We start from the raw sequence: 26,957 nt of genomic DNA, 5'->3' as shown, positions 1-26,957 counted from the left end.
CTCTAATGTGCACGTAAATAAACATCCCACAATAAGCCAGAGTGCAGTTGACTATCAATAGAGCTTCGATGGGTTGAGAGATGAGGGCTTTTGTCTTCATTTTGACACCTTCTGAGCCTGCAGCTTAAATATTTGAGTTCTGTTGTTTGTCTTTGAAATTCAGATCAGTGCTGAACTCGAACAATGGAGCAACGAGACGGGTAAATGGAAGCGTTCCAAAAACACGAGTAGCAGCATAAACGGACGTTTGTTCGTGCGCTATTTCCAGCACAGGAGCTCCTTTAGCTACGGCCAATACGGCCTTCTTGGTTTATTTATGGCGGATAGGATGAGTTGGCCACACACACCCCGTTAGCAGCTGCAGGTCTGAGGCCGCTCCAGGAAGAGGAATGTCAGATTTAAGGAGTGAGCACACGCTGACACTGAGAGGGTAACGTGCTCCGTCACGGCAACCTCGAACAGCATCCGTCTGCTCCGCTTCCACCGCGGCCGCTCGCTCCTTCTCCGTCCAACACGTGTCATTTCTGCTGGAAAAGGCTTCAGGGTTTGACTCCGTTTTGCAGACCCCCGTCAATCAATGCCAACGGGTCAGCGAAGCCTTCCTGGGCCGGACTCCGGCGCCGGCGCCGCTGACCTGCGTGTTGGCGAGGAGACGCGTGAAGGAGCTGCAGCTTCTGGGCGGCTGCTTCAGCTGTGGAAACACTCAGATTCCCACTTTTGTCTGCCTGTTATTGTTGTTTTTTCATGTTCATCAACAGAACTAGTGCCAGAAAAAAGCTCTGAGCAGATGGAGTGTGTGAGTGTGTGTGTGTGTGTGTGTGTGTGTGTGTGTGTGTGTGCGTGTGTGCGTGTGTGTGCGTGTGTGTGTGTGTGTGTTTTTCAGCAAAAGGTGGAGAGTGATGAATTCTCACAGCTAAGATGGAGTTTTACTAGAAATGGCACCAAATCACCCTCCGTCTGTCTGTCTGTCTGTCTGTCTGTCTCTGTCTGTCTCTCTCTCTGTGTCTCTCTGTCTGTCTGTCTGTCTGTCTGTCTCTCTGTCTGTCTGTCTCTCTGTCTGTCTCTATCTGTGTCTGTCTGTCTGTCTGTCTGTCTGTCTGTCTGTCTGTCTCTCTCTCTCTCTGTCTCTATCTGTCTGTCTGTTTCTGTCTGTCTCTCTCTATCTGTCTGTCTGTCTGTCTGTCTGTCTCTCTCTATCTGTCTCTCTCCCATCCCTCCATCACACACGCCCACTTGTGCCTCTGAACCAGTCGGTCCCTGACCAGGCCTGTGTGTTGGCTGCCCTGCTGCCCTTTAATGGAGCTCCTCCTACCTGCTCCCTCCGTCCGTCCGTCCGTCCGTCCGTCCGTCCGTCCGTCCGTCCGTCTCGCCGAGGCCGACACGGACACAACAGTGTTTGACGTGCACGTCAGCCGGCTGCAGTTTGCCCCTTCCTGTCTGAACGATTACAGGCGGCCATACAACCCTTTCACAAGCTCTTGATCAAACACAGCGTGGATGCAATTAGCCTGCATTTAATTACATTCAAACATGATTTGGATTCATGTGTGTTGCTGCCTGGCGGCCACAACTTTGTTTCTTTCATTTTTATTTTTCAGCCTTTGCAACGTGCACTTAAACCCGTCCGTGTGAGAGTTTCTACCCCGGCGCAGCCAGAACCGCCTGAATGACGCCGCTTGTTTAGGCCATTTACAGACAAGTAGCAACACGTGAAAAGATCATTTTATCCCTGCTTAGAATTCATTTTGTCCAACAAAAAGCTGCAAGTCAGCAAAAAGAGTCCCAGCATGTTGTAAATCCATCAACATGTTAATTCTCTTTTAAGGAGAAAACAAAAACAAGCAAAAACTAGACTGGAGGAATGTAAAGTTTCCAAACGCCAGGAAGGGCTGATTTCCGCTGGGATGTGAACCAAACGCAGAAAACAGAGGCCGTAACATCTGTCACCCTCCGTGCGGAGGTGACGTCTCACTCCCACCGTGGTAAAAACGCACCTCCGCGCAACAAAGACGGACGGATTCAATCGGAGCGGGCCGGTAAAGAACGGTCATTTCCAGTCATTTCCACGCCGCCGTGCGCCCCGTTATGAGCCCTTTCTATTTCAGCCTGATTGTTGGAACAGGCTGATTGTGTTTGCTGTCTGAGCCCATCTTGTCCCACTAATGGTGGCTCATCAAAGCTCGTGGAGGATCTGTGGATGACGGGGAGTCTGAGTGGCCGCCGTTAAATAAAACATCCATGCGTGAAAAGTCTCGTTTGAATCTCCATTAAAGGTGTGATGGTTTTTCCTTCTTAGCTGAGTGGGCGGGGCCTCTCAGGCTCCCACGGTAATCGGGCCTTTTTCTTTTGTTATTTAAACAGACTTTTCTTTCACTTTCGCTCTGATCATCTCGATCTCCAGGTCCCACCTGGTGTGACGCAACATTGCAGCGCCGTAAGGCACCGCCAGGTTTGCTACAACCTCGGGAAACGGTGTGTTTTCCCGGTCTGTGGCGCCGGCTGCTCCCCACCAATGTTTTCCACCATTTGTCAGAGATGGAATCAGCGGCAGATTTCCCAACTGAAAATATTTGCGTTCTGATTGTAGCACCTCGCCCCCGAGGGCCCGTCCGCCGGGGTCGTCACGCCTCTCAAATAACTGGTGGCGTCCGCTCTTCCTCCGCCTGCTGTTTCCTCTGATTGCTGTTTTGGAGCTCTTCTTCCACAGAGTTGCAATCAGTCACGGCGTCCAATCGAGCGGCCCAGAATGCGTTCTGACCGCTTCCCCGTCGCATTAAAAAATCCATATCCGTCCGACGGCCGTCATTTTCTCCCCTCCCCATCATTCTCCAGCAGCGGGAGAGCTGTCGGGGCAGCGGCCAGGCAGGTTTTGAGCTCTTTAACCAGCAGCAGAACCATCCCAGGCTGTGGAGAGTCTTTGATAGCGCGGCTCTTTTAAGCTAGCGTAAAGAAATATTGCTGCTGACAGTGGCAGCTGCAATAGAAGAAAGGAATCTCCAAGTGTTTCTGGAAAACACGTGTGCAAAATAAAACCCGCCTAGAATCAAAGCACAGTTGGAGCCAGATGAAATTTGGAGGATGTTTGAGTTCTTCATGCACTCGGCACCTTCAGAACCCTCATAGGAGTAAATAATGGGCACTATTTAAGGCAAAGCTGTGTGTTTTGTCGTATTCTAACACAAATCCTCTGGTGGTTGAAGCCACTTTACATTTTCAAATTTTTTGATTTTTAATTCCATCTTCCTCCAGTTGGAGCAAAGGTGGAACATTAGCTTTATCCCTCGGAGATCCCGGGTCCTGCGAGAGACGGCTGGCATTTGTGATGATCGGCCATGCACTCGGATCGGGCCTTCCTCCACGTTCCCATGTGAACCATGATGTCAATTAAACCCGAGCTTTGCTGTGCTCCAGCGGGCCGGCTCTGTCTAATGGGGCTCCGCGCAACGAGACGATCCCTAATAGAATTCCTAATGAGACACGGCGGTGAAAAGGGCTCGGCGATCATCGCCATCGCGTCCACAACGGGCTCTACTTTTCTCTCTCGGCGATAAAGCACGAGAAACGTGGACAAAACCTCCAAATCATCCAGAAGAGTTTTAGCATTAGACTCTAATGAGTTTCATAACACCTGACTTCCTAATGATTCGAGCTGCCGCGGTGTGTGTGTGTGTGTGTGTGTGTGTGTGTGTGTGTGTGTGTGTGTGTGTGTGTGTGTGTGTGTTGTACACTTCAGATCTATCAGCGGTGGGAGGAGGGGAGCTGACAAGGAGCAGAAGGGTTTATTAGTGCTATTCTTTCAGCCCGGCATCACAGAAATAGAACAGTCAGACGATGAGCAATACGCCAGGCTGGGGGAGCGTTCTCTGCCCTTCAGCCAACCTGGGAAGAGACATCAACTCAAACACGCTCTTTCAGGACCCATAAAACTGAGAAGGACGAGGAACGCTCTCACCTCAGCAGAGGTGAGGTAGGAGTTTATAGAACAAGTCGTTGAGCTGGAAGCAGTTGTGGGAGGGAAGGGACACCAAGCTAGCCTGGTGTTAGCTGGTGTTGGGAAACCGCCGGCCGGCGTGCTAAACGTGCCCCCTGCTGATGTCATCCGAGGCAGCCGGTCCCAGTCTTCTCCCTCCCTCGCTCCTCTCTCGCTCGTCCCGCCTGGTACCTGTCTACATGCTGGGGTGTTTAAATCCTCCTCTTGTTCTCTCCAGATGGTTCTAGTCTCCTTGTTTCTGCTGTTCTTACGCCTCCTTTTTGACCCTTCCTGTTATCTCAGGTTACTGATTTAGATGTGATTGTATTGATTTCTGTGTTCCACCTTCAAGTACACGACTTCACCTCTTCCTCTCCCTGTTGAACGAGGTTGCCCTCTCATTTTCTGTCTGGGGGGGGCAAGAGACAACATGAGACAAATCCAGACAAAAAGGAAAATTCTAAAAACTCAGTCATGCACCAAAAGGTCCTCATAGCTATGGTAAAACATTTATATTAAGTAAAACTGCAGGTGTAACTGTGGCTGTTTGTTTTATGGCTCACATTTACGCACCATTCCATCATGACTGATCATTCCCAGCAGCTCGGAGTTTCAGGAGTTTCTCCAACAGCGGGTCAGTTGGACATCTTGGTGGTTTCTCCCTCACAGCCAATCAGAAGAGAGGGTGTGTTACCTTCCTAAAATCACCGTATCGTTGCGTCTGGGAGCAAAATAACAAGAATCCCGGTGTGTGTGTGTGTGCCCGTGCGCGTGCACGTGTCAGCAATCTCTCCTCCTCTGGGCTGGGGACCTGCCCAGCGTCCGGGGTGAGTGATCAGGGCAGGCAGCGGAATTGAATCCAACCAGGTTTGGCCAAACAGGCCTCAGCAGCGGGCCGGGGGCTCGTCTCATTGCCCCCACGTCTGTCTCCAAGTGAGGCTGCTGCCGATGGGATCGCGGCTTTGGGGCCCTACGGCTAATAACCCTCCACAACTCTGCTCTCTAATTGGACCGGGGGATATTTCTGGCCTCACACCCCAACCTCGACTCCACTGCAACATCAGCAGGAGTGAAAACGACATCACGAGGGCAAAGTGATGGGATTTGAAGATTCACCCACTTCATGAAGGCAGAATTAGACTTTTGGGGGCTGAATTAGAGCTTTTCGGCTAACAAAAATAAGTAAATAAATCAAATTGTGGTAACGCGGCTGACTGGCTGGGGATGACTGATCTGATTTATAAGCTGCATATAAACGAGTTTGTTCTTCGTTTAAAGTGTATTTATGGCTCCTCGTACTTCACAACAACACTGACCTTGTGCAGAGGTCACGTATGTGACCTGCTACGTTCAGGACTCTTTGACCCTTTTTCGTGTTTAATTATTGTCACTATAAACTACACGTTTTCCTAATTGCGCATCGGTTAATGTCGGCCCCCTCGACGGCCTCCGGCAGAGCCGGTTGTGTGTTTGTGGGTCCTGCTGGGGCTCGGGGGGTCTTCCAGGACCGGAGCAGCTCCGGCTGGGCTGCGGTGCGTGTTTAGTTTGGTGTCTGCTGCAGTTAATTAGGGAGGAAAGTGTCGCGGCGTCCTTGAGATGACGGCTAAAAGGTGCCGCTGCTCTGTTAGCAGAGCGACAGTGGGAATGTTGACCCGGGGGGACGGTTGACCCCCCCGGGAGAGCGGCGCTCAGCCCTCGGTATCGCCTCGATGGGCGAGCTGCAGGATGCCTCGCATGTTTGTGACGCTTGAGCTTTCTGGCTGTTTAAAGTTTGGAGATAGTCTTATCCGTTCTTATCACTGCTGCCCCCCCCCCCCCCCCCCCCCCTTGCTGGGCTGTTGTGTCTGCAAGTCCTCACAGGGGCGACTTCAGTCATCACACACTCAGGACGACGTGAGCACGTCAGGGTCGGGGGTGCAACTCAGGACCACCAGCTGCATTTACCGCTAACATTCATGTCCGCTAATGCTAGTTTCTCCTGTATTGGTGCCTTGCTAACAGCAGACTCACTGCTCAGCTACACGTGGGAACAATGCTGGAACTCTTCTGGAATTGTTGCTCATTTATGTGGCTTTTTTTAGTCTTTGTCAAGAATCAGGTCTGCAGGGTGGAAGGTGACCACAGCCCCCGGTGGCCTCTCCTGGATGAGGCTCCTCGCTGCTCCTCGTCAGTCTTATACCGTTTGGTTTAAAGGCTAACAGTTCTAATCAGATTGAATTAGTCCCTTTTAATTAAAGAATAAATCTGTAGAGATTAGACCCCAGAACTCCTTCTTAGACTCGCCTTTTCTCTTTGACCTTTGACTCTCCAATTAACTGCCCCCTTCTCGAGCGACGGGAGCCCCTTTAGTGTCACCGTGAAGGCTAAAATGTGTTGGACACCCTTCGTCTCATGGCTTTTGTCCCTCAATCGTGTGGACGCCGACCCCCTGACCCCGAGACTCTGACGCAGCGCTCTGCTAACAACAGGCGAGAAGGAGGCGACTTTGAGAGCGCAGCCACAAACGCACTGCAGCTAGCATAGATAGCATTTGTTTCCATTGCTCGTGATTTCGATTCTAATGAAACGGTTGCAGTTGAAAGTTTCGAGAACAGGATGGGGGGGGGGGGGGGGGGGGGGTAAACCAGCTGTCTGTGATATGCAAATGTGCACGAGATATTTTCCCAGAGGTATTAGAACAACGTCAGAGTCGGGTTTTACTGTCAGCCCCACCTGTCAATCATGTGTCTGCGGTGGCTCCACGTCCTGTATCGGCTGCCCTGCTGGTGTCAGCCTTTGGGTCTCCATATCCATTTTCAGGAGGTTTTTGTCACCTTTTTTTTAACAAACAAGGGTGAAATACCAGTGTCAGTGCGGTGGTAGCCGACAGGTTTGTGCCGAACAGCCCGACGCGCTCAGACAAACTCTATTTTCTGCAGTAATAAAGTTGGCAGCGCCGCATTCTTTACAGTAAGAAGCCGAGTCTGCTCGCTAATGTGAAACTGCTGGCGAAAATTGAACATGTCTCTTATTGCCCGAGTTGTTTGGAGCGCTTTAGATCAATGCGGGCCCGGGGGCTGCAGGTTCACACAATGAAAGGGGATCAGGTAGACGAGGGGAGAAACGCAGTCGACAATATCACATTAAGGTTTCTGTGTGTGAATCAGGGGGAAGATGGCGGTTGACAGCATCAGGTGAAATCATAATAGGCTTTCTGAAGGCCAGAATATGTTATTACTCTGTGTGTGTGCGCGTGCGTGTGTGTGTGTGTGTCTGTGTGTTTGAAATAATGAGGTGAAGCATCTTCACCTTCAGCTCTCAGGCTCTCGATACTTCCGGCTGATTTGTATTTTTCCAGCCATTAACAGGCACCTCCTCTCCCCCCCTTCCATCACATCCCTGCTTACATCATCACCATTTACACGATGGAACAGCGAACGAACGCTAACGAGGCAGCTTTTTAAGGAAACAACCCTGGAAAAGTCCGTCTTCATGACTGCTGTTTAGTGGACATGCAGGTTTAGCTGCTCCCCGGTGGAAGATGCTCACAACCTGACAGACATTTTTACAGCCGCTCACCATTCAGCATGCTAATCGCTACATACGCTACATTAAATATCGCTAAATAGCTAAAATGCGGCATCTTCAGGAGCCTTGAATAACAACCCACGATTGAATATGGAGGTTTGTTGTTGCCATTCTCGCTAATTTCCCTTTCTGACGGCTCCATCCGACCGTGCCCTTAGACCGTGGCTCCTCTCACTGATGAATGACCCCCCCCCCTCACAACTGCCTCGGTAACTTCATGCTATCAGCTTAATTTAATAAAGTTAATTATGCAATCTGAGTACATATTTTACTAAGTCAAGGGCACCGGTTATTAATTTAATGGAACAAATTGCAAATTAGTACACACAGATAATTCACTTGAGGATATAAATGAGTCATTTATGTGCAGAACTTCTAACCCTGATGGCTGCGGCCCTGCAACGTCGTGCGGATGATTTACACGTTCCCGTTATTTTTGTATAAGGATTTTCCTGAATATACGAACCCTCGTCCACCTGAGGCCTTTCTTGTTGCTGCTACGCTCAGTTTAACACGGACAAAGTTCTTCTCAACACAGTAAAACCAAATTAGAAACATTCCAACCGCCAGATGAGCAAACAGCCCCGTATCTGGAGTTAGCAACCGTTGCTAAATAGCTCCCGGCTACTGGCCGCAGTATCATGGAATGTGTTTTTGAGGTGTTGTTTCTGAAGGTCAGACAGATTAGCAGAGGAACAGATTGGATCTGTGGGCAGATACCTGCCTGGGAAATAATCCCCGCAAAGAAGGAAAATAATGCAGTAAAAGAAACGCTGACAGTCAGGTGGAGCCTGTTAATCCGTCCCACAATCCCACCGAATGAAGACCCGTCCGTCTAACTCCGGCTGCTCTCTGTGTGGCTCGCGCTCGGACCCTCGGGCACGTCTCATTCGATACGAGACGTGTTCCAGACTGCAGCTGCCCGCCTCGCCACCTCATCAGCCCTGTCACTCACCGCCGTCCCCGAAAAGCAACGGCGCCTTCTGAGGGACACCGGCGCTCCCCGGAGATCCAGACAGGCCCTCTGGAGCATGAACGAACCCAACCCGCCGTTGCCCCTTTCTTCCTGAGAAAAGGCCGACAGAAGATCGAGCCTGCGTCCTTCTCTCATGCATGTTGCCAACATGCCCCCCCCCCCACTGCAGCGTGGGCATTAAAGAGATTGGTGGGGTTGAGCCATTCAGCAGATTTAGACATGGTCAATGTAGCCCTGACTGGACCGAAGAGGGGAACGGACGGCGAGGGTTCATCTTTCAATGAAACGGCGGTCATTTCCACGCTGGAGCGCCCGGCCACCCCTCCGCCGATTCCTCAACCTCCCGACGACTGAATCGGGACTGGCAGACCGAAGCTTCACGTACCACTGAAGCTAATTCCGTCCCATATTGTTCACATTTGCCTAATTCGCGGGTCCAAATGTCACCTCTCTCTCCATCATCCAGGTTTACCGCAGAGTGTTGAGGTCTGTCCCAAAATACACTCGTCCTGGTTCCTGCTGCTTCTCTAGCAGCTAACCACTCTGTTGCCATAGAGACACGTTGAGATTGGCAAGGGGCCTCTGAGAGCCAGTACTCAGGTTCAAATCTAATACTGGCAACAGTCTAGCTAGAACATAGAAAGATTGTTTTTAGCTGGAGAGTTTTGCCTTTTTGGTTCAGTTCAGCCTTAAAAAATAATCCAAAAAGCTCTTCAGTCATAACAAGCGTTGAAAACCCCCGAAGCGAAGCGGTTCTTGTTCTGCTTCGGCTTGTTTTTCAGAACAGGGCCCGCTGTGTCGAGGCATCCCAGCCAATGATCAGGCAGCATATTTTAACATAAAACACCGGCTTCTGAACGTGCGGGTCAAGAGGGGCACGAGCGGCGGCGGCTCCGTGCTCGTTTCATCCTGGAGCTGAAATGTTTCACTCTGGATTTCCGTTGGTTTAATAGTGATTTTTTTCCTTCCGCTGCCTCCAGAACCTCGATTTGGAGCAGTTGTGCCGTCATTTCTGCAAATAAAACTGCCTCTTTCGCCGCAGTCACATTTTAAATCTCCCTCCTGTTGAACAAACTCATCGCTAAGTGTCGCATGTTGAGGTGAGAAGTGACCCAGTGAGTGAGTAAAGCATGCAAGTGTGTGCGTGTGCGCGTGTGTGTGTGTGTGTGTGTGTGTGTGTGCTGGTAATCCAGATCACTGCAGGATGGGAAATTGAACGGAGCCTGTCCCGCTGGTTCGTAGTGGCCTGTTAGGGCTGGGTTTGCCTACGCGTGCGCACGGGGACACGCACGTGTCGGGAACGGCTCACGTTGGTCGTCCATTTTGGAGAGCCTGTTTTTGATGGGACACTTCAGCCTCGGCGGCCGTTCGACAGACATCAAAGGGCTCTTTGAAAGCCAAACGCGGCTCCTCGGCGGGCCGGTGTGTGTCACAAACACAACACGCCTTCGCTGCTAATGAGATTTAAAAGCAAATACAGTCAGACATCAAACATTCCTTCTTTTTTTTAAAAAATGACGGCGTCTCAGGAGCGGAGCTTAGATGTGCACTTTGCTCCGGGGGCCATTAGCATTTATGGCGTCCGGGGTCACAGCGATGCGTCTGTCAGGCATCAGCTCACTCATGCTGGCGGCACGTGGGGCCTATGAGGCTGGTAACGACAAACACGGGCGCCGTGCACGTTCCCCTTGTTGGTTACCAGCTGTAGAGCGATGAATAATTGATTGCAGGCCAGTATGGCTGATTGGCAACTCAACCAAGCTAATAATTCCTTATTGATGGAAACATTAGTGAGGGAAAACAGCGCAGGGTGATGTAATGCGGGCAAAGTGCTGCAGAAAGTTGACGCTCTCGGTTTCTTTAATCTACTTAAACGGTATTACACCTCACTAAGCTGACATTGTTAAGAGGGCGAGGCGGGAGATGATGAACTGCCGGTTTCAGCCGAGCTCCGTCGACTGGTGTGTTATGACGGGAGGAGATTACATTTACTCTGGCAGAGCGGCTGCCGGTGTGTTTTATGGAGCAACAATTATGCGTGCGTGCCGCTGCCTGTCGGCTGGATCTGCCCGAGCGGTGGCAGCACCCGGAGGGCAGAGGCAGGATCGGTGATGTGGGGGAATGTGGAGAACGTGAGGACAACGTGAGCCAGCAGGATTCAAACGGATGTTTTCACCAGGAAGACTCCGCCTCACGCGTCGATACGTGGAATTTTCCTCTTTTAATCAGCCAGTGAATGAAGAGTCTGGGTTTAATTGCACATGTTAAGTAATTATCTTGAAGTCAGGGGTCAGCTTTTGCTTGGAGATTGCTCAGCTCTGAAATGTCTGCAGCGTTTAGCACCTGCTTCACACCTTCACCACTCCCTCTCCAGCCTCCTTCCACTTATTTACCTCACTGTCCTGCTTTTATTCACATTCACGCACTTACTGAAGCAATTTCCTCCCTTCACCTTACTTTTGTTAATCCTCTTTCTCACTGGATTGAGAGGGAAAAAAGCCTCCAGGTGGTGAAAGTTAAAATTGAAGTTTGAGGGGTGGAATATTGCAGTTTTCCTTTGAAGACGCGTGGAAAACCTGATGTCTCCTCTCTTTCCCAGCTGTGTCCCAGAGGCCCACCTTGGCAGTTAGAGGAGAGGTCACCACCATGACGCCGTCCTCGCAGGACCCCACCCTCACCTCCATGGCCGGGCGTCTCCCCCTCCTCCTGCTCTTCCTCCTCTTCCTCCCGTGCGGCTTTGCACAGAACCTGGCGCCTCCCGACGTTTCGCCGTTCGACCCGCTGACCCGTCCCGAGTGCACGAGGAAAGAGCACCCAAAGGTGTCCATCCAAGGTCAGATTTGCTGGGTTTGTTTGACCTTGGCGGATACGTTGGCCGCGATATACGAAGAGAGATGCGAAAGCAACAGTTTTACCAGCAGCTCTCGTTAATTCCAGCTCTTTGGTCGCGTGTGTGGCTTCTGTTAGACGTAATGAGGTTTCCCCAGCGGAGCAAACACAAAGCCGATGTCTAAAACAGCTCTTTCGTCAAACAGAGTGTGATTGAAGACGACAGTGGGGGCTTTATTCTGGAGTCAGGATGGGTTCTTGTCAAACTTTGGATTCAGCTCTTAGAAGAGATGTTAACTTTCATCCTGGTGCTGCTGCCGCCGCCTGTCGTTCCCGCCCCCATCTGCAGAACCGCGTCAGAACTCAGGCGGAGGTGGTGTTCCCCGACTACCTGATGTTCAACCAAACTTTTTACAGGATGATTTACAAGAATGCAGCTTAACGGCGACGGCTCCGTCGTAAACACAGATTAAAGAATCCAGGGTGTTTGTGAGATAAGGGGTTTGTTCTGGATCACAGTCTGTTGTGGAAGCCAGGAAGGATTGGAGTTCATTTAAAGTAGAAGAGATACATGATCTGTATTGTGATCATGTTTCTTACCTTTTCTGTGTGCAGTCGTCCAATGAGGGCAGCCTGTGGGTATTAAAGCCCAACAGTGCGTCTGATGTTTAAATTAGAGTTTGATGTAAAGGCGCTTTGAATCTTGCACGTTCAGCTGTGCTCTGAGCCAAGAATTAAGGTCTTCCTCTGGCAGAGACTGCTCCATATGACACAATTGGAGGAAAACTACTGCTGTTTGGTTTGAAATCTGCTTGTTCCTGCTGCCAAGGGATTGGAGGACTGAAGCTTTTCTGGAGCTTTTCTTCAGATTAGAATGAGTCTGTTTCTTCTTCCCCACATTTTGCTGCTCCTGGTGAGCATCTAGTTCTTTGTCCCTGGACCTTAGTTGGAGCAGAAGTTCCATAGTTGTGAAACCATTGCTGCCCAGGATGCCGAGCTGAATGTCACCTGTGTGCCGAGATTCCGTCCGTCTCCCACCCTCGGGCTTTGTCCGAGCTCCACAGTGCTCCACCGCCTCGTTGAGAGCGGCTCTCGCGGCAGGGAGCTGAGGCGCGCCAGGCTGTCAGAGCAGCCAGAGCAGACCATTATTTGGAAGCAGCCACATAGAAAGGTCCTGCACAGTCAAAGTGTCAGCGAGAACCTGAGATTAGCTTCTGTGATTGATGAGTGTTTTATAGCACCTTGTTGAAGCGCCGCCTCAGTCAGCTAAAGGAGACCAGGCAGCAGAACCGAGGGTTCTTTTCAGGGGTGCAAAAGAGTGTGAATCCATCTGAACTCCGTTTAAAATCACTGCACAGCCCAACATAGCAGGCTAGCATGTTTCTACCCATGTTGCGTAACGTTGTTTTTGAGCGATGGTGCGGATTAGCCCTTCAACGATGACGTCAGCACCTTCTGAGTCCATCTCAAATGTGAAACTGTGACCGAAGACAGAACAAACCAGATGTTCTCCAAAGGTATTCTCAAAAACAACACGCTTGTATTTGGTATTTGTGTGTCCCGTCCCACTGACACGCTGGACAAGCCCCCACTCGTGATTGAGATGGATGATACTGACTCGTAGCCTAAGACGGCGGCTACGATAAGAGCGCTAAAGCAGGCGGAGAGTGGAATGCTCTGAGGTGAGATAGAGAGCCTGCTTTGGGATTCCTGGAGCCAGTGGTGCATCATGTTTGACTGGCTTTGTGTGTGGGGAGAAGGACAACATGGGGGAGAAACGGATAAACTTTTCACCTCCAAATCCATCATGACGTTCCATACGGGAGTGCGTGTGAGGAAACGCTGATAATAGGACCTTTGGCTCAGATTCTACTGGCGGGGAGGAGCTTTCTGACAGATTAGATGGCTCGGGTCGTCAGCTGTACTCCCATAATGGAGGGTAGAAGCACCTTTTGTATTCCGCTCTCTTCTTTTCTCCGTGCACCAGCCATCCTCTCATTTGCTCTCCTTTTTGCCACTCGTGCTATATTAGCTCCCGTATTGCCTTCTAGTCAAAAAAATGTATTGCCTACTTTGTGCTTCTATCTTTTTTCTTGTTTAGGGTAATGGTGCTGTCTTTTAGCCATCGTTTCACCATTTAAAGGCCTCCTGAGCTCAATGAGAGTGATGTCTCTGGAATGGATAAACGTTCGCTCAAAGGAAAAAGAAACGACCTTTACGCCTTTCTATCTGCTTTCTGCTTCCATTTCCCACCTGTCTCTGTTTTTTCCCCCATGATTACAGTTTGTGTCTTAATTCTGCTGCGCTGTGTTTGCAGCCATCAATCAGGCTGCAGAATAGGTTCGAATGCTGCTGGGGGTCGGCCGCCCCCTCGTCGGCGGTACATCAGGATGTCTGATGCCGGCCGCGGAGATGGCTAGGAGGTTCACAGAATAGAAAACATTAAATGGTTTTGCTGCCACTTAAACTGAAAAGGAGACAGGCAGCAGGGAAATTGCTCTGTTTGATTTTCTGTCTCATGTCCCTTGACACGTGTGTCATCATGGAGATGTTTTTCAACACCAGAAATAGCTTTTAAATATATATATATTTATAAAAAAAAAACACTATCACAAAAAGGATGATAGACCAGGGTGATTATATTAATTATGATGGGATGATTGGTGGCATTTTTTTTGGACCAATTTTAGCTAAATGCGGTGCCATTTCCATTGACTTTAACTGGACAGTAGTTGTAATGTCTGCTGGTGGCCACAGGGGCAGTAGAGAGGCGTTTGAGACTTGGTCTTCTTCTACTCTCATGTGGAGCCCTAACAGGAAGCAATTTAAAAGCAAATTAAACACAGTACAAAATTGTTTACTCTTCATTGGCCCACAGACCCCAAGAAGGTTTGAAATTGATGTTTTTAAGTTCGACTTCATGTAAAAATTGAACTCAAATCGTTCAACGTGTACTTCTAAAGGATTGTAAATGCCATTGACATTTACCTGTGTCATTACGTCCCACCCACCAGAATTTCCCCTTTATTTCCTCCATATCTCTGATATTTATGCCTGTTAGCCTCCCACCTAGCTTCGGTTCTCCTGTTGAGGCTCCATCCCGGACCCTCCAAACGCTCTCTGCAGGTGGCAAGATTTGAAGTGGGGAAAGATGCAGCTGAGTGATGAAGGGATGGAGGAATGGAAGTGGAGTTGTGCTCCACTGAGGCACAGCAGCCTTCTTCACCCTCTGCAGGTCAGTCACGGTGACTTGTCTGCAGGTATAAGAGGATATTGTAGATAGCCAGAAACACAACTGGCGAGACGTGCTGGAGACTGGAGTGCAGGGGACCTTAAAGAGTGATATCAAGGAGACCAAACAAAACATATTTCAGGGGATCCTGGTCAGATAAGGTTGAAGTGTGAAAGAGCTGGAAACAGGTGAGGCTTCAGGAAACGTAGCATTTCTGATTCTGTGTTCTGATTCGATCTAAATGTATATTTTCCTGGACTGTTTGACCACAATTATCTTTTCCACATTCTGCACCGCTGGGGGAGCTAAATGTATGCAGAACGCACAGGTAGATGAGCAAATTAACCCTGGAGGTGCTTCCTCTTTCCCAGAATCGTTTTCCCGCCAGCAGCCAGTGTTAGCGTGACCTCTCCTGCTAACAATAGCACCCACCACTTTAGCCTGCAGATAACTGTTTCAGTTTCCGTCATGCTTCTTTTCAGCGAGTCTTCCTGTTAGCCAGGCGCTGCATTTCGTCTTTCTGCCACCCCCCCACCCCCAATAGAAGAGGGACAGTTAACTTTGGTGAGATATGTGCTATTCATAGCTCATTAGACAATCGAAGCACCGGAGGGGGAAATCAAGTAGGTGGCTAATTGTCATGCTAAAAGTGATCTAGTGCTGGAGGGACTTTTGCGGCCCGACCGAGAAGCCAAACACGAGACAAAAACAAGCTTTATGATTGCTCAGACACCCCAGATTATTTCGCCACCTTCCCTTTATTGGAGTGGTCCATCGGTTGCCGCAGAAACCATTCTGTCATGGACGGGGGCCCCTCAGAATCAGAGAGGGGGGCCGTGGCCTCCGTCACATTCCAGCAATACTTGACTGATTAGGATTCGGGGGTCTGGAGAGCAGCTTCGGGAGGTTGCTGGGTTGCCTGCGCGAGATCCGCTGATTGAGATGCCAGGTCATTGTCCTGGTTCTGTGACACACGGGCCCATTTGTTGGGCCTGTTGGAACCAGGCTGATAACTCTGCAGCCACTTCAAAACGCTGGACGTGTTTGGCTACTTCTAGCATACCACATGTGTAGAACATCTGCGCTGCCACACTTCACCCTCTTAGGGCGAAGCTGCCCGTGCACATCTGGTCTCAAGATGAGGTGGTTCTGTGTCAGGAGTTTAAAGGCGTCATCGTTCCAGGTTAGATGGATGAACGATGGATTTGGTTGCAGATTAATTTCAAATGTGGACGGATTAGATGAAGGTAGACTGGGATTCGTCTCAAATATCCACATCCAGACAGCAAATTCACACATATGGAGGGCGTCATTTGCGTTTCCTTTGTCCAGACGCACTCTAATAACTACTCAAATCACTTCAGCTGCCACTTCGCTGCACTCAGACGTGGGAAGAGCCGAATGTTTAAAAACGGGTCGGCGGAAGGAGGTGGAAAGGTTCTGATTTATGCCTGTGTGAGACGGATGTGTCAGCCACCAGCCTCACCCGTCTCCTCGGTCCCCCGGCGGCGGGGGGTGGGGGGGGTGGGGGGTAACGCATTAATCCATCTGCCTGCTGATTGTGAAGAGGCGAAGAAAAAAGGAGAACGCAATAATCGTTCATCAAGTCCAGCTTGGTGCCTGGGAGTCAACTGTGAGTGGATGATGGGGGCGGGTGGGGGGGGGGGGTGAGTCGGGGGGATCGCTCATATTCATCCCTGCTTTATTGGCCCTCTGTGCCACGCCGGTCGGTCAGACAGTTATGAGAGGACCGAGCGCGCAGAGAACATAAAACCACTTGTAAGCGGGAGGATAAATGTCAGGGAAAGACCTCTCACTCTGTCACGGGAGAGAAAAGCTTCCCGAGAGCGTAAACAGGCACTCTCGCACGCTTTTGGAAAGGAATGTTGTGCTTTATGAGCAGCTTTTGAAGAGATATGTGACCGGGGAAGTATTCCGTCTCTATTTATCGCGTTGCGCGTCGGCTCTCAGGTGATTTGTGCTGCACTGTTGTAACAACTCTAATTTGATTGAATAAATATGGAAGGTTCTCGGTTTCGAGGGCGAATCACAGTTAAAGGACATGTGGATTTGATTCATTTGCTGGCCTCAGATCAGTCTGGACTTGCTCTTTATGAGCGGGCCTTTGTCTTTTCTCTCTTGCTGTTTACCAGGTTTGACTTGGAGATGAATGTCAGGACGAGCCTCCGGGGATTATTCAACGCCGCGCGCAGATCAAGTCTTAATGGGGGAGAAGTAACGAGAGTGTCTGGCTGAGCCGTCGCTTTATAGACCTATTAACATTTGTTCTTGTTGAGATTCTGGATGGTGTCTTATCTAATCAGCATCAATCCCTGGTGTTTACAGATGTTTATTTGTTTAGGCCGCATGCTGATTCACCTCTGTTCCATCGCTGCAGATCTTTTTTCTTCCACTTTTTTTTAACAATTAGAAATAAACTGAAATACAAGCCGTCAGGCCGAGGCCTGGACAGACTTAAATATGTAAAGTCTGATCACTGGGAGATTTTTTTTTTTTTTTGGATGGGTGAAATCTGAGTAATCGTTCCAGCCGCAGAAACAGACAGTAAATCCCAGCAGTTCCAGACACCGGCGGCGGTGTTTTGGCAGACGATGCCTCGGAGATTGAGAGACGGCTGAGGCTGATGGAGCCGAAGGAGCCGAAGGAGCTGAAGGACAGCTTGGGCAGTGATGGATATGTGGAGGGAGGACCCGGCAGCAGCAGGCAGCCATGGATTTAGAAATGGGCACAAACCAGTCTGGTGGTTGAGTTTGATAGATGAGAGCGGCTGATCTTTCAATCGAAGCACCAGTCAATGATGGAGGGGAGCCGTGAGTGATGGTGCAGGACAGAGTGGCGTCAACAATAAACCTCAGGAAAGCTGGAGAACCAAGCACCGAAACCCACAGGGCAAAACCCTGCCATCAGCAGCAGAGTGGACTGGTCAGACTGGGACAGAGCTGGTACCTTCTAATACTGGGCCTCGCTGTAAAACTTTGATATTGAAACCATATTTTCTGGGCAGGTTTATCTTCAGCGTATCAAACGTTCTTGTTTGAGAAGCTCTCAGCAGGCTTTAAATCTGCTTTATTCCCTCTCAGTACCACCCAGTCACCGTTACAGGAACGCCACTCATGCACGCGGGCGCCTTTACGTGTGACTGTTTAAAAGAACTTCAGCTGTGTTTATTTAAGATTACGGGGCTAAAGATGCCATTCATCAGACCCTGGAGTACAGATGGTCCCGCTCACCCCCCCGCTCCCGCCTCGTATGCCTTCCACAGCCATCCCCCGCCTCACTGATAACCATCACCTTGACTCCCAGAAGGGAAAACAATTTATGTGTGTGCGTAATCTAAACATTTATGGAGAGTGTAAAAGAATTACGCAGGAACATCACGCGGTGATTTATTCTGGGCGCTGAGGTCACCCCTGATTTAATCCCACGTGTGCAGAAATCCCCTCTCATTCGTTTAAAGGTTGCGTCACGTCCCCGCTCCGCCGAACACCACAGTCATCATGTTTCTCCTGTTACCATCTCAGAGAAATTGGCTCTTTGTTGTTGTAATTACACTTCATTTTCTTGCTTTGGGCATGTGGCGGTTATGACTTCCTGCTTCCTGTAATGGGGGCGCCTTCATATATATATATTACACACTGCATGTATATTTTCTCTGAGGATAAATGCAACAGTTGTTTTTAATAATCTCTTCTGATATTGGAAAACGCATCAAGGCTCATAGTTTATGCAGATTTATAGAGAAGCATCACCCCCGCTGAGGTTTCTTCCTGGGTTTTAAAGCCCGGGCAGGTTTTTGAAGGCTTCGGGTGGACGAATGATGACGGGGGTGTGCGGGTTGTTGGTCTGCGACACAGTCTGAAGTCCTTCCGTCCTCATGTGTCTGTGCGGCCTGTCGCTGGAACACGAGCAAGTCGCGTTATTAAAGCGTCTGTTTCTAATCAGCATCCGAGACGGCGGCTGCAGCAGGTTGGCTCTCGTGGGGCGTGTTGATGATCTGAAGCTGCGTCGCTGCTCTTGTCAGGCGCTCCGTGCTGTTGTGTAGCTGCAGCCTCCAGTCTTTGAATCCTCAGTGATGTTGACAAGGGCCATATGGGCCCAGTCTGGAGCCTCCAGCTCATCCAGGCTGTTAACGTTTAAAGGAAAAGAAGATTTAAGGGCGTCTGAGCGCCGCTTTAATGATCAGAATTATGGGAAGTGTGACGGGATCGATCGAGGGAGGTGTTTTAGCTGCTCCGGCTCTGAAATACTCACCAAAGTTTTCAGACTTGAAGTGAACACAGCGAGCCTGGTGGTGTGTTTCTGCAGCCGGTGCTGCGGCGCTGCGTTCAGAATGAGAAGCAGAATAAGCTCCTTTGTGTTCCTCAAACCTCCCGTGCGGTGAGATCCACTCAGAGGTGAAGGTGAACACTTTGGCTCGCTGAAGGCTTGAAATAAAACCGCTCCTCTCCTGAGGTCTGTGCTTCTCCCTGTGACATTCAACGGCCCCTCCGTGCTCTCTGCTTTGAAATTTGGGTTTGTAGAAGCCAGTTTCAGACATCATCAAAGCTCCGTGTGAAACTGGCTGATGCTGCCTGGGCATCTTCGCCCCCCCCCCTTGCTCTCTCTGCTCTGCACCCAACTGTTCCGACCTGCATCCCATAACCTTTGGGTGTGGATGGATTCGCAACTTCACTGCTATTTTGAAACTTTTACAACAGTTTAACTTTGGTTTGTCTGCGTGACTTTGTCCGTGATGGTCGACACAAGCGAATCCATCACCGGTTTTATCTGTGGATTGATCTGTCGCTCACCTCCAGCCGGGGAAGTCTTTGGTTTGATCAATGGCCGGAGGGAGACTTTCACACACGGTTGCGCTGTTTTGCAGGAGTATTGACAGGTCGAGCGACTTCAGCCTCTGCGGATGATTTACTTCTGTATTAATCGTTGTGTTTCGATTCCAATCAGCTGTGAGCTCTTTTCTTTGTAGGATATAATCATGTGACATGAGAAAGATCTGAGAAAGTGAGGAAAGGAAAGCAGATATTTCCCATTTGGTGACCGACCCACCCCGTCTAAAGGCTCTATGGAAGCATTTATAACTCCCAACTCTTGTGCTTTGTCTTTCAGCGCTCAGTCCGTGGATCTCCAGCTTTTCTCACTTGGGCGTGAGAGACTTCTCCCAGCTCACCCTTGATCTGACCAGGAATGAGCTTATTGTGGGCGCCAGGTAAGAGAGTCCCTTCAAGTCAGAGAAGAAAGGCCTCTCTGACTCACTGTGCTTCTAATGATAATGATGTTTCTAAGAGCTGTGCTGATCCAGCTTTTCCTGGAGTGGTGAATTAGCATCACTTCGCTGTAGAGAGCGAGAGAGAGAGAGAGAGAGAGAGAGAGTGTGTGTGTGTGTGTGTGTGACTGTAGCCTGGTTTGACCCTGTTACAAGAACACGGACACACAATCATCCATAAAAACAAAGGTTTAAAGCTGAGGGACACTTACAGCGTCGCTTCTAATCGGCTTTGCTGTAAGTTGACAGCAGCAGAAATGGCCCCTCACCTACCCGACACTTCGTTTGCATGTCACGTCGCGCAAACACTCACCTCCTTTTTCTTTCTCCTCTTTCAAATGCAGGAATTTCCTGTTCCGACTGAACCTCAGTAACATGTCGCTCATTCAGGTGAGGATGCTTTCACTTTCTCTGTGGGCTCGGGTCACTTGAGGCATTTCTGGAATCTCCCGACACAAAATGTGCGTTTAAAAACTCATTCAAGGACATTGTTGCCATGGCGCCCTCAGACGCTTTCCTCCAACGCCTGAAGGCTTTGGAGTTTTCAAAAGAACAATAATGGATTGTTCCATATTTATTCATTATTTATTCCTGTAATCCTTTAAATGAAGAGCCGTGTTTGTTTGTTTGGAATGCTTTGGGAAATGTAACATGTTCACCAGTGGGATGCTGCTACGGCTTAATACTGTACGGTTGATGTAGGGTTTAACCGTTGGCTTAGAAGATTCCCTCCTTCCCTTTTTTACTGAAAAAGAGATGCTGGATTACAGGTCAAATAAATGAACGTGACGAGGGAAGAGATGAGCGCTGTCACCCACCAGGGCGCATGATTCCAGCGTTGCCTCGGAGTTCTGGGCTACCTCCTGTTGCCATGCACGCGCGGAGGAGACGCACCTTTGCTGACATGATTCTATTGGCATTTTGGACGTGGTTGCCAGCAGCGTGACGTCTCCGTCAGTGCTGCCCAGGATCCTCTAATGAAGTCGTTTATTCCAACCTGATGGAATCGGAGCCTCCGCTCCCGTGTTGGAGACCTTGTGCGGACGAGTGTTTGCTGCATCAGAAGTCAACGTTATTTCTTTCCCATTAGTCCTGCGTGTGGCTGTGAATACAACTACCACTGTTATATAATGAGGATTGCTTCCAAGTGTATTTTTCTCCATGCATAATGCAGATATCCTGCAGAAAGTGGGTGCAGAGTGAGCGTTAACTCGGAGACGCGCGGTTGCCTGTCTGTTGCATCAGGCATTTCAAATGACAAGCTTTCAGTGGGACTGTGTCTGAGCTGCAGTGTCACTGCCACTGAGCACAGAAGAACAGACTTTGCATAACCCTCGCTGCAGGTGTCAAGAGAGTGCAGCTTCCGGACCCATTTTAATTAAGGAAAATGTCATTTTGCTTAATGTTTTTGTCATTTTCCAACAAAGCCGCACCGGCGGCGCTAAGATGCAGGAGAGACGTGAGGCTGCGTATCAGGAAACAGACAAGTGTCCCACTAAAGTCATGCTGAGCCTGCTTTAGCCCTCAGGAACTGCAATGATGTCCTACATTTATCCGAAACCTTCCGTGTGAGTCTGGATCGGTTGAGCCCAAAACGACAGGAAGTGGCAGTCTTCTTTAACAACAGAGGCGACGTGCACGTCCTGCCACCCGTGTGTCAGCTTTTGTCTGCATGTCCTCCGTGTGAAGCTGCAGAGGGGAGAAGCTTTTCATTAGTTGTTGTACTTGTCAGCTCTTTGTGTGAAACGCCGTCTGCCATGTTGGCATGCACGCGTGCAGCGCACGCTCGGAGCACGCGCAGCTAAACTCTCTACACGCGCGACTCTCCGTCACACACATGCCGACACGAAGCTTGTAGTGAGCTGTAGATTTGATATTGATCGGAAAACAAGCTCAAATCTCCATCCTGCGCCCTCGTCGAAGGCTCATTTCACTCTGAATAAGGGTCGAGTTGCTGCAACATCCAGAGGAAAAGACGGTTTTTCATGCTTTTGCCTGGGAAAGATGCTAACAGGAAACTGGTGAATCACGGCGTGACTCAGCGGGAAAAACCTGCACATTTCAGGCCCACTGGTTCTCAGAATACCCTGCAAAGGTCTGGGCTTGCTGCAGGTTCCATCTCTATGATGTTTTCACACTTTCTGTTGGATTAAACAGCCTATTTTCACTGTCTCACTAAGTCATCGTCTCCAGGGACCCGGATGTCTGGCTAATTACAGAAACTGAGTTGATAAAACACACCGTGTTCCTGAGGTGGAGGATCTTTTCTCATAGAGGCTGAGGCAGCATCAGCTCTCACTTCACCACCCACTCATTTAAACATTCTCTGTAGAACACCGTCTACCGGTGCTGCTGCGCCCCCATAAGCACCCAGACCAAAGAAGAAAAGGCTAATCCTGATTAGAAGAGGGGAATGTGTCCACCATTCATCAAGAAACGCTCATGTGTGGTCAGGAGTCGATGTCAGAACCTGCATATTCTTCCAAAAGCTTCGGGCCCTGGTGAGGTTTAAGTGCTGTCGGCCATTAAAACTGTTCCCTTAATTCACTCCACAAAGTCAAAGACTCAAGGTTGACGGCAGCATCAGAGTTAAGTGAAGCAGCACATGAGCCGAGTCAACCTGCACAAACCATTCCTGCCCTGCGGGATGCGAAGCATTATTCCGGAATAAGAGGCCCACGACGCCTGAAAGTCGTGCCGATGGATTGAAAGGCAAAGCCGACGCGGTGGTCCGCTCACAGGCTAATGACAGTGCAGCCTTCTGGACCCGCCCCTTCAGCTGCTCAGCCTGGTGGCTGGAGCCCCACGATGCTAACATGCTCATTGGTGTATTTTCCAAACACACTTGGGTCTCTGTAACACAACTGGGATTCCAAAAAGTAGCTTTATGTTCTACAGTGGGAATTTTGGCTCTGTCTGTGTTTCATGCATCAGATGTTGTTGGCTAACCCGTTTAAGGATGTTTGCTCTGTGTCCACCACGAAAGGTCAAAGGCTACTTAGCTGGAAGGGTTATCGCCATCTAGTGGAGTCAGTCATTACTTTGACCATAAATAAATTCCCTCATGAGCAGGTAAACTTGGAGAAGGACCATAAAATGGTCTAATCGAGCTATAACTTTAACGAGCAGTGCTGCAGCCAACATCGTAATGACAACAGTGGCTGCTGGAGAGCATTTGTAAGAGCGAGGCTGCTGATTCCAGGGCTTTTTAAAGTCTCGGGCCAGGCTGTTCTCTCTCAGCACCTGGGAGGGAACCTGCTGCAGCTATTAGAGAGCAGGCAGGCATAAAAAGATGAATGTGTGGGCAGTCAATGGAGAAGGAGGGAGAAAGAGGCAAACAAGGAGACGCGGGGACAAAGGAGGCAGGCAGGACGAAAGAGGAAAGATGAGAGGAAGAAAAGAGCGCAGCAGAACTGAAGGAAGCACCGAGAGAGCCGCGAATATGAGGAATCAGACGACAGAACTGAGACAAACGAGAAAGAAAAGACGTGGAGGGGGGCGCGGGGAAGGTGAGGAGCTCTCAGCCGGCTCCACTTCAACGGATTTGTTCCCTCGAGATGTTTTCTCAAGTGTTACTAAGGACCGGTGCAGAACGTGTTCCCCGGTGTTCCAAATCAAGACAATAACACCAGCGCTCTGCTGCCGGGGTTCTGGTGAGGAACACGACAAGGAGGATGAAGGTTCTCTGCCAATAGGATTCGCTGTAGAGCAGAGCGCTCGTGCACGCTCGTGCACGCCCGTGCACGGACGCTGCTGCCGGGAGAGAGCAGCTTCGGCTGCTGCACTTTGTGCCACAAGTTGCTGTTGCGGAGGTGCAGAGAAATGAGTCAGCGTCCTTTAATAGAGGAGTTTGGCAGTCGTTTGCCCTCCTTCATTGTTGTGTGAAGGATGACACAGTTGGTAATTGTTTTTCTTTTTTTGGTGAAATCATCCCGCGACTTTAAAATCGAAGGACTGAAAGTTAAACTAAAAACCGGGTGCTGAGAGGCTCTTCCTGGATGTCCTTGATCTGCCTTTTCATTTGAAACCGCGCTGCGTCTCTCTCTGTTTCTGTGGGATGTTTGTAGTAGTGGTGTTATTGCTGGTGGTTGTTCTGACTGCACCCACCCACATGTTCCATCCCAGCAGAACCCACTGAGCTCTCTCTCCCTGTTGTGCTGGTTCAGCCTGATCTCTGCTGCAATCAGAACCCCAACAGGAAGGTGGTGGGAGGCCTGTGTGTGTGTGTGTGTGTGTGTCTGTGTGTGTGTGTCTGTGTGTGTGTGTGTGTGAGGATAAAACAGAGGAGTGGGAGAATGTTAAGAACAGCAGAGAAATCCAGAAAGGCAGCGTGTTTGGTGGAGAGGGAGCTGTAATAGCTAGCATAGCTAGCATAGCTAGCCTCTGTCGGCTCTTTGTGTTGGGAGCCACATCAGCCAGATGTGCCGTGAGCAATTCCAAACCTTTCATGTCCGGGTGGAAAAAACGAATAAATGCGTGGCGGCCTCCTTTCTTCTTCCTCTTTCGTCTTCTCCTGTGGCGTCGACACAATAGAGAACACAAAGAACGGCCTGTTTTGATGGGAGCCTCTCCTCCGTGTGTTGATCGCCACACTAGATGGACTATCGATTTTTTTATTTTATTTTTTTTAGAGCAGCTACAAAATTGTATTGTTGGCTGTGTTTTATTTTTCATTTTGGGGAGAAACTCCACCAGAACCAGAACCCGAGCCCTCACATGTGGCGCATATATGCGACGACTGCGGTGTTTCTGAACTCATCAGTACGTAAAAAGAGGAGATTACAGCTATAAACACTAAAATAACCGTAGCAGCTTTGGTGTCAGACCCAAACCTATTAGAATTTCTGTTATCTGTTTGTCTCTCTCTGCTCAGGATGGGGGAGAAACCCCTCTTGATTAAATTAGCAGGAAAATCCTGTTCCTCACATTTAGGATCGCTTCAGTAGAACCTGCTTCCATCACACAAGGTTTGATTTTCACCTGAATATTCATGAAATAAGCATCAACCTTAGCAGACATGTGGGCACAGAAGTCCACTTTTAGCTGGAATTTCCTCCCTCGGTCCCAATACGACTGCATATACGAGCAAAGATCCCCGTTTCAGAGCGGAGGCTGAGAGACGTGGCGTCTTTATTGGGGTTTATCGTCGGGAACCAGAGCTCATATTAATCACAGTCTCCTCATCCAGATCTTGTAACGCCAGAGAATCAAAATGAAAGGAGCTAACAAAGTTTCTCTGCTGCTTCATGAGCGAAATGTGAAAGCGGGACGGGAGGGAGTTCATTATCCGCCCATCAGATCGTCCCTCCATCGACATGAAGGTGGAACTTAAACATGATGTGACTGCCCAGATCTTCTCCCCTCTGTCTTTGCCCGAAGCTTCTCTTGCTCCGCTCATCCTCGTGTCCTTTATCACTTCCTCTGAACCCTGATCTCCTCTCCCAACACTATATTTCCTCAGACTTCTGCAGCATCTCTGCAGAGGTTTTCCTCCCCCGCTGAAGCTCATTCCTCTCTCCCTCGTCAGCCCAAAAGGCTCCCACTATTTACGCAGCCTAAAGGTTCACGTCGATATGCAGACCTTTGCTCGCCGCCACGTCGCGTTCCTTCACGATGGTGGACGTGTCTGCTGAGACTGCCCGTGTCTGCCCTCGCTGGGCTCCGTAATATCCATGGAGATACGGCCCGAAAGACCTGTCCAGGTGTGTGTGCTCGGCGCCGTGTTCCACGTGACAGCACTGTCATGCTCTGATAGGATTAACCTTTCATCAGTATGCTAGCGGGGAGGCGCAGGTTGTCATTGTGTTGGAATATTCCCTTTATTTAAACATGCAGCATGGTCCATGTCCTGGCTGTGAGGGGAGATTATGTCCATTTATCTCGTCCTCAGCAGGACTTTTATTTAGCTGTGTTCTAGTTTTCCTTGTGGGAGACAGTTCTTGTTTGTTGAGGTCGACCTCAGCCCCCCCCCCCCCCCCCCCATGTGTTAGCGCTCTGGGATTCGTCCTTGAGCTTTGAATCTTGCAGCTGGCTGATGGTGCCCAGCCCCGGGCGGTCGTCCTGCTGGTCTCTCTCGTCCTGTCTCGCTGTTGTTACCGTTATAAAACTGACAACGGGACGTTAAATTTAAGCGCTTTTTAAGTGCTTTCAGTTTCAATGATTTTATTTCATTTAAAAATAAAATAATAATTACCACTTACCGGTTTGGCGCCTCTAACTGAAACTAGAAATGGAGTCGGGAAGAGATGCCGCCTTCATGCACCAGCTCCTCGTCGTCGCTCAGGCCCAAGGTCAACAGCCTTGACCTTGAGGATCTTCATCTGATTATGTTTGCGGAGGACAAATGTTCCGGGACGGGATCGGAAGCGCAGGGAGCAGCTCAAGCTAAGCGCTAATCAAGCTAATCATCGGCCTGAAGGTCCAAGAGGGTCGTGCAGTTGAAATGGCGTGCACGGAAGGTGCCCCTCCCCCATGGGAGCGGCGTGTTTGGGTCGGGCCGACCAAACAGCTGCTTTCTCTGTTTGCTGTTTTTCGGCTCCTCCATGCGGTTTTTCCCTCAACTGGCTGGACGTCAGTGTTGATCTGCCCCCCCCCTCCCACGACCCCGTCGGTCAGGTGTCGGCGTTTGTTCTTTTAAACAGGAAATGCTTTGCGTGAACTCCCCCAGCCGCCGGGACCGTCCCAGGGCAGCAGAAGGGAAACACTTCTGTTGTTGTAGCTGTTGTTGTGCAGCCTTCCAAGACCTTCAGGACGGCAGGAATTTGGTGGCGTTGAAGACACGCTGACCTCCGTCTGGACCAGCTTCGCCTTGGCTTCACAAACAGTTGATGTTCCCTAAGGGCCGGCTGGACGCATCAGGAAATCCAGGCCTGGAAATAACGGGGAAGGGCACGGGAGGGGCAAAGGTGACCCCATCGGAGTCTCTTACCCTTGATTTGCCTGCCGCTCCGAGTTCCGAGCTCCAAGCTCCGAGTTCCGAGTTCCGAGTTCCTAGTTCCTAGTTCCGAGTTCCGAGTTCCGAGCTCCGAGCTCCTAGTTCCGAGTTCCGAGTTCCGAGTTCCGAGCTCCGAGCTCCGAGTTCCGAGTTCCGAGTTCCTAG

The 26,957-nt window shown here is 49.9% G+C and overlaps 1 protein-coding gene across 6 annotated transcripts in view; it reads left to right on the top strand.

The window, feature by feature from the left end:
- Positions 1-26,957, top strand: part of sema5ba (sema domain, seven thrombospondin repeats (type 1 and type 1-like), transmembrane domain (TM) and short cytoplasmic domain, (semaphorin) 5Ba) — an 87,619-nt gene that overhangs the window by 23,303 nt on the left and 37,359 nt on the right. For all 6 annotated transcript variants that reach the window (XM_057042463.1, XM_057042441.1, XM_057042430.1 and 3 more), the window contains 3 exons: positions 11,113-11,346; positions 19,702-19,801; positions 20,203-20,248. In XM_057042463.1, the coding sequence (XP_056898443.1) occupies positions 11,160-11,346; positions 19,702-19,801; positions 20,203-20,248 (333 nt within the window). In that variant the 5' untranslated portion in view covers positions 11,113-11,159. The remainder of the gene's footprint in view (positions 1-11,112; positions 11,347-19,701; positions 19,802-20,202; positions 20,249-26,957) is intronic.

The sequence above is a fragment of the Takifugu flavidus genome, chromosome 1 (assembly GCF_003711565.1).
Source record: "Takifugu flavidus isolate HTHZ2018 chromosome 1, ASM371156v2, whole genome shotgun sequence".
Taxonomy (NCBI): domain Eukaryota; kingdom Metazoa; phylum Chordata; class Actinopteri; order Tetraodontiformes; family Tetraodontidae; genus Takifugu; species Takifugu flavidus.
Note: the sequence above shows the minus strand (reverse complement) of the source record. Positions and strands in the feature narration are given on the sequence as shown.